At 46.3% G+C, this 6,618-nt stretch overlaps 2 protein-coding genes across 8 annotated transcripts; both read left to right on the top strand.

The window, feature by feature from the left end:
• The first annotated feature begins 219 nt into the window (after nucleotides 1-219).
• Nucleotides 220-3,316, top strand: srsf2a (serine and arginine rich splicing factor 2a). Of its 7 annotated transcripts, none has more exons than XR_013329616.1 (4): nucleotides 220-751; nucleotides 1,293-1,596; nucleotides 2,348-2,447; nucleotides 2,887-3,316. XR_013329616.1 is itself a non-coding variant. In XM_077738821.1 (3 exons), exons 1-2 carry the CDS (start codon nucleotides 426-428, stop codon nucleotides 1,570-1,572), a joined length of 606 nt encoding a protein of 201 aa, XP_077594947.1. In that variant the 5' UTR covers nucleotides 220-425; the 3' UTR covers nucleotides 1,573-1,596; nucleotides 2,348-3,316. The 7 variants fall into 7 exon arrangements, 3 of the variants coding, with proteins under 3 accessions (XP_077594947.1, XP_077594946.1, XP_077594945.1); XR_013329615.1 differs by having other exon boundaries at nucleotides 1,293-2,152; XR_013329614.1 differs by having other exon boundaries at nucleotides 1,293-2,152; nucleotides 2,348-3,316.
• A 476-nt stretch (nucleotides 3,317-3,792) lies between these two features.
• On the top strand, nucleotides 3,793-6,588 carry mxra7 (matrix-remodelling associated 7). Its single transcript, XM_077738930.1, has 4 exons — nucleotides 3,793-4,314; nucleotides 4,849-5,149; nucleotides 5,362-5,470; nucleotides 6,224-6,588. The coding sequence occupies exons 1-4, from the start codon at nucleotides 4,045-4,047 to the stop codon at nucleotides 6,336-6,338; spliced, it is 795 nt and encodes a 264-aa protein (XP_077595056.1). The 5' UTR covers nucleotides 3,793-4,044; the 3' UTR covers nucleotides 6,339-6,588.
• The last annotated feature ends 30 nt before the right edge of the window (nucleotides 6,589-6,618 follow it).

Below are 6,618 nucleotides of genomic sequence, written 5' to 3'. Positions count from 1 at the left end.
TCTGACAAAAATAACAAATTAAACATATTACACATGTTAGTTGTTTAAAATACATGTAAATGGTCGGAAGTTTGTTCTATTTGCTCCTACAATAGTCTGAATAGTTGCAAAACGTGGGAAAAAACTCGAACGCATCATCTTTTTAGGCTCCATGTTACCTCCTTATCAGCAGGGGGCAATGTCACCCTACATAGGGCGCAATCTTCAACCAATACGAGAAGGCCACCACGAGTGGGCAGGAAAAGACGACAGGAAGCTTTGTTGCCGCCATTTCGTGTACGATTAGCTCGTGTTGCGTAACGTATGTGAGCGTTGCAGAGCGGATTAGCTTTGTTTCGAGTTGCTACGGTTTCAGGACCAGCGCCTTTGTTGTTTTGCAGACAGAAAGAGACAAGTTTATTTTGTGAGTCACTTAGGTGAAGAAAATGAGTTACGGTAGGCCGCCGCCCGACGTGGAGGGGATGACCTCCCTCAAAGTGGACAACCTAACCTACCGGACCTCGCCGGAGACGCTACGCCGCGTGTTCGAGAAGTACGGCCGCGTGGGGGACGTGTACATCCCACGGGACAGGTACACCAAGGAGAGCCGTGGCTTCGCATTCGTACGCTTCCTGGACAAGCGCGACGCCGAGGACGCGATGGACGCCATGGACGGAGCCCTGCTCGACGGCCGCGAGCTCCGCGTGCAGATGGCCCGCTATGGCCGGCCTCCTGACTCCATGCAATCCCGTAGAGGAGGTCCGCCGAGACGGTACGAGGTTTTCGTCGAGGCCTGAAAATCGATATAAATCATACTTATTCATGTGTTTTTGCTTCTTGTGTTCAATTTACGTAAGTGCTTTGATGCGCAGCCATTTTATCTCGTAAAGCACGTGCCAAAAAAGCTACATGACGACGGTCCTGTTTATACTTCGATTTGCCTAGTTTATCTACAGCCAGATGGGGTTGGTTTATTAATGCTATATGCAAATGAGGGGAATTGTTTTTCCTGCAATCTAAATGAATGGTTAACCTTTAAAGTAAACCTTAGTTAACATTCTACGAGAGCAAAGGTTGAACCTCCTTTTCAAAACAGCTAATTGGTTACCTTAAAATGGCTTGTGCTAAAGGTTGCCAGATCCTGTTATTTTCCATTTTAAAATATATATTAGTTTATTCATGAGTTTGGTCTGAAGGGAATCTTTTTGGTTACTTGTCAGGAACACATCTTAATAGATTTTATTTTCTCTTGGCCCACAGAGAATTATTAGTATGTCTGTTCTTATTTTAAATGTCAACATTGCTCTCGACAGACGTTCAGCGAGCCCTCGCCGCCGAAGACGCAGCCGTTCCAGGAGTGGCTCCCGATCCAGGAGTCGCCGCTACTCCCGCTCCAGGTCCCGCTCCTATTCCCGGTCAAGATCCCGCTCCAAGTCCAAATCTAAATCCAGGACCCCAAGGCGAAGCAAGTCCAAGTCTCCTTCTCGATCCAGGAGCCGGACCCCGGCCTCCAACCGCGGCTCAAGATCCAGGTCCAAGTCCAAGAGCAAGAGCCGACCCAAGTCTCCCGATGACAACGAAGCAGAGCCTTAAATCAAAGTTGGACGCGACATGACGGTATTTAGTGGGAAGGGTGGGTTGTCTTGAACTCGTGTGATCACATGTTTAACCTGTTTGTTGCCAGGTCATGCGTAGGTATAGATGTGTGTTGTGGTAGCAAGCAAAGGAATAACTAAATTTATACAGGAGCCCATTGGCTGTCATTGACTGCGATGGTCAGTGACCGTCAATGAGTCAACATTCTGCGGCCTTGAAGTTGCAGTTCAAATTTCAAACCAACGCTTATTTGGTTGCCAAATACGCACGCAGGAAAGGGTTTCAATTGGCCCAATGCGAGTATTTTCGGGTGTACTTCACTCCAACCCTTCACCTAAATGTGGAATTCTTTCCTCCAAGCTGCTGAGTCCTGTTTGCAAAGAGAGGAGGAGATGGGGGTGTAGCAGTTTGAGAGCAGTTATAGTGTGTGACCCGCCCATGTGACCTGCCTGTTGCCGGGGGGGTGATGGCAGTTGCTCGGGAGCAGGTCGCCCAGGCAACGCTTGTTTGCAAAGGAGCGGGTCATCGTGGCGGCACTTGCGGGGCTGTCGATTGGTGTTTGAGGTGGTGCGCCGAGGTACGTTCACTTTGGGGGGGTGCCTGTGCTTTGCCCTCCCAAGGTTGGTTTTGAAAGTGCGCCCAAGTGCCAACAGTGTCCTGCATTCGCGCGGAAGGTGGACAAACGCATTCAAGGAGTCTTTTTTTGGGGTTAGGAATTAAGACTTTTCAACATGCTCATTCTGAACCTGTTCTTTTTTCTGTTTTTTCGCAGATGCCTCAGGTGACGGCTTCTTTCTTTGTCCAGGACATCGTGATGAGTCTCATTGTGTTCAAGGGGACTCTTCTGTTTCCACAGAAAGCAGACTTGAAAGGTTATTTGGAACTTGGTTTAAATGTTTTCTAAATAGTTCATTTCATCACGTTACCTGAACAGACGTCATGTTGATCGTTCACAGAGTGAACTAAAGTTGTATCTTTTTGTTTTGTTTCCCCTTTTTAAATTGCTTTTTGGAATTTGTGCTCTTCAATAAAACAAGGAGTTATTTGCTTTTACCGGAATAACTTGTTATATTTTTCCCCGAAGCAGGAGGTTGTACATTTCGAATATTGGTTTGTTGTACCACTCGACTCGGGGGGTAAAAAAAAAAAATCCTGTTGTATGTTAATCGAGCTTGTCCACGTGGCTTCATTTGTCTTGATGACAAAAATAGCATATTTTCCCCCACCTTTTTTTCTATCAACTCTTTCTGCCCGCTTACAGTTGCTTCCTTTGACTCTAACCCTCTTTCTTGTGTATCTTTTGTGCACTAGGCGCAGTTGTGTAGCAGTTGAGTAATGCTGGTTAGCTGTTAAGATGCAGTGCGGTGGTGACATGGTGTGGCGTGTTGCGGTGCGGAGTGCCCGGTCACTGTTCCGGCCGAGGCGCTCGACCCTCCGCTGCTGTTTGCCGGTTTGTAAGCTCACAGGTGTTGCAGATCATTCATCCCCCCCTTCTTTTAAGATTCCCCTCCCGTATGATATTTTTTTTCTCTCAAAAAAATCCTCGTTTGGTTCATCAATCGCTTTTTTTGGGTTAAGTGGGTCCGGTGTGGCCCACAGACGGAAGGTTGGCATTTAAGGGAAAAAAATAGCCGTTCCAGATGCTTCATCTCTGTTTAAGTAACACATTTCCAGTTGACCTGTGTTATCGCATTATTATTTTTTCAGGTGAATGCAAATAAACATATCTGTGGAAAATTCAGTCATGTGTGCTCTTTTTGGTACTAGGCTGCAAATATTGTGATGGAGTTAAGGTTATATTATTGTATAAAACAAAGTTGTGTACTCGGTTTTTAGTTAGTAGCTTCATTTGGGATTGAAACTGGGAATTGCAGCTGAATGAAGGCTTAAACTCAAGCCATATTTAATATTTTCATAATTTAGGCCAATAATAAAGTACTGGCAGGCAGTAATTTCTGCACCCATGTGCTGGATAGAACCAAATTGGATGAAACTGAATTTTTGTCAAGTGACATGCATATTGTAAATTAAACTTGGCAGTCAAATAACTAAAGGAACAGTTTGATGTCCACCGTTGTTCAGACTGTAGTCATGGAAACGCGTCGCATCTTCCTGGGGTCAACGTGAGCGTTTACCGGTAGATGACCTGTGCTTGTTTTTGTTTTTTTCACAGTCACCCTCCGCTTACACGAGTGCTGTCACAAGATATCCGTCCCCATCCAATTTACACCTGGACACTCTGGCGTTGATGAGATTAACACCCGGATGACGAGCCGAGCACGTTGCGGCGCGCCTGATGGCCCCTGGCGGATGTGACGCCAGAGCCCGACAGAACCTCCTTCCTGATCTAGTAAACACCGCTCGTTAAGGTCGCTCGTCTGGGGGGGATTATCCTCTAATGCGTCGCTATGGCTGACGCTCGAGCCGCGCGGGCAAATTAAAAACAAAACAAACAGAAATAACTCAAGTATGGATTGGACTTTTATTTTGCCGGCCGTTATTTTCACGCTGCTCGCGCTTGTGGTGGCGACGTCGCTGCTGGACGGCTCGACCCAGTCGTCTTGGACGGTGCGTCACCCGGCGAGTCCCAGCCCGGACGCCGGAAAAGGACACCCGTCGACGGTCCAGCAGAACGGCCACATAGCGGAAAGCAAACGCGAGAAAAGAGCCACTTCGGCCGGGGACGACTGGTGCCAGCTCAGTGGTAGCTCCCACGACCACTGGGAGCTGGTCAAATCGGTGAGTGGACTTTGTATGTACTTGCTTATACTTTCTTCCAACTCTTATTGACAGATTAGGTCACTTTCTAAGATGCTTATGTGACAGGGGACTCAATACTACGAACAGGTTCAATTGTGTCACACGTAACGGACATGGGAGTTGATAGAAAATACTTTATTTGAATATTACATTCATTTTTGCATGCTAAATTATAGTCACATTTCCTTTACACAGGATAGTACTATACACCCCTTTGAAGTACTTAATTTGTATATTCAAGTCCATAACTGAGTACTCTTTTGTTTACAAAATACAAACAACAATGTATTGTACCATAGAGGGCACTTATTTTTTTTACAATGACTGCAAAAATAATGCTAAGTGATATTTTTGTGTATATTGGAGTCCCATGGTTAAATATGGCTGTGAAAAGAAAGGCCCAAAGCAATTATCACTCCACACAAGGGTTATGAGTTGTATAGCTAGTATAGTATCGTCCCCCGAGGGACGTCCATATCAGCATCCATATGTTATGTTGTCTTTCCCACACAGGAGGAGTCGCGACCCCACGCCGCCAGCGAGGAGTCGGCGACGGTGGCGGCCCCCGCCGAGGTGTCCTCATCCTCGTCGTCGGCGACGGTGGCGGCCCCCGCCGATGGCTCCTCGTCCTCTTCGGCGTCCAGCTTGTCGGTGCCGCGGCCCGACTCCAGGCACACCAGCTTCGACTCGTCGTCCGAGGCTTCGTCGGGTCGAGGGCGGCGCTCCTTCATCGGGCTCTCTGATCAGGAGCTCCTAAAGTGTGCGTTCTCGGATCACCAGACTGACGGAGACCCAGAGAGCCCGGAGGTCAACGGTGAGTGGCAAATTACACTTGGGTTGACTATTTTTTTTAGCATTAGCTTTATCATTTGTTTTCATTTTTGTTCGTGTTTATTGTTTTCTTTTTTAATTGAGAAGGGGAAAATCATTGGAAATAATATTTCAAAATTCTATACCCTAATCTGTATTTCTGTTTTAAAAAAATAATGCATCTTATTATTTCTTTTTTTCCACGTGCGTGGTCAGATAAATCTGAGTTCCTCGCCAACGATTCCTTGAAGTACATTCCCGGAAAGTCGCGCTCACATCACATGGAGATGATGATGTCCAAAGAGGAGCTGGAAGAAGAGCAGAGGTCAGTCGAAAACGTGCCGGCCGGGACAATCTCGTCCTGCGCTGGCCGCCATTCACTCCGAGCTTTCCAGCCTTTAAGCTGCCGTGCCACGCGGGCCAGACTGATTTAAGGCCAGATTAAGTCTCTGCCAGGCCAGAGGACCTTTGACCCCAGGACATGAGAGACAGAGAAAGACGATCTAGCTAGCAAGGGGAAAGGCTGCACGTGACGCCATGTTTTGTTAGTGCTTCTGGTTATTTAACTCTCCTGTTGATGACGATCAATCCGTTTCAGAAGTATGTTTTTATGGATTGGATGTCATTTGCTGACAATGGCGGTGAATGGGTTAATGAGCTCCCGCAGTTATAGATTGATCATCCAAATCTGGGGTAAAAAATATATATCTAAATGTCAAATGTTAGAAACGACGTTCAGTTGAATACAGTACCGACAAGAGAAGAAAACAACAATTACACGTTGTTAAAAGTAGGCTCTACTGTGCGTTGCAAGTGTGTTCTGAAATGATACCGCTAGAGGGTGCTTAAGGAGCCATTGAAAAATATGTATTCGAGGATTTGTTGCTTTTTATGTTTTTTTTGTTTGAGTTTGAACTTATTTCAGCTTTAAAATTCAACACTGAAATCTGAATTCCCTTGAATTTATGTCATTTTTCTTGCTAAAGTTTTCTGCATACTTTTTGGAATAGTGAGGACAAAGTGGTTCAGAAAATTAGATTTTCCAAATGGATAACAGTCTTTTCTGTTGCTTTTCCAGGGTGCAGCAGGAACAGCTGGCCGCCATCTTCCAGCTGTTGAAAGACAACACGGAGACGTTCGGCGACGTCTCTGAGGGCGACATGGAGGAGCAGCTGCGTCTCTACTCCATCTGAGAAAACCACCAACATCTTATGCGTTGCCTTACCTCGCCGAGCAAACACGTTCCTGCTGTGTGACAGTATTTAAAGCGCCGCTACTTTCTGACCAAAACAAAACAAGTGGCCCATTCTGTGTTGTTTTGGCTGCTGTTGCCCGACTGGACTAAAGCCCCTGAGTGAGCTACTCCCGATATAAATGTTATTTATCCCTTGCGCAACACTTGGTTGTTGTGTTATGAATAAATAAAAACTGCCCGTCATGTCACTCGGTTTGGGGGAAATGTGTCATTTAGTG

Source organism: Stigmatopora nigra, chromosome 18 (assembly GCF_051989575.1).
Source record: "Stigmatopora nigra isolate UIUO_SnigA chromosome 18, RoL_Snig_1.1, whole genome shotgun sequence".
In the NCBI taxonomy this organism is placed as follows: Eukaryota; Metazoa; Chordata; class Actinopteri; order Syngnathiformes; family Syngnathidae; genus Stigmatopora; species Stigmatopora nigra.
The sequence above is the reverse complement of the archived record's forward strand: the minus strand, read 5'-3'. Positions and strand labels throughout refer to the sequence as shown.

What these genes read in the sequence shown, in the direction of transcription:
- mxra7 (XM_077738930.1), top strand. Translation starts at nt 4,045, where the DNA reads ATGGATTGGACTTTTATTTTGCCGGCCGTTATTTTCACGCTGCTCGCG. An exon ending in ACTGGGAGCTGGTCAAATCG is followed by an intron (nt 4,315 to 4,848) that starts GTGAGTGGACTT and finishes TTTCCCACACAG; the next exon opens with GAGGAGTCGCGACCCCACGC. An exon ending in GAGCTGGAAGAAGAGCAGAG is followed by an intron (nt 5,471 to 6,223) that starts GTCAGTCGAAAA and finishes TTGCTTTTCCAG; the next exon opens with GGTGCAGCAGGAACAGCTGG.
- srsf2a (XM_077738821.1), top strand. Translation starts at nt 426, where the DNA reads ATGAGTTACGGTAGGCCGCCGCCCGACGTGGAGGGGATGACCTCCCTC. An exon ending in AGAGGAGGTCCGCCGAGACG is followed by an intron (nt 752 to 1,292) that starts GTACGAGGTTTT and finishes TGCTCTCGACAG; the next exon opens with ACGTTCAGCGAGCCCTCGCC.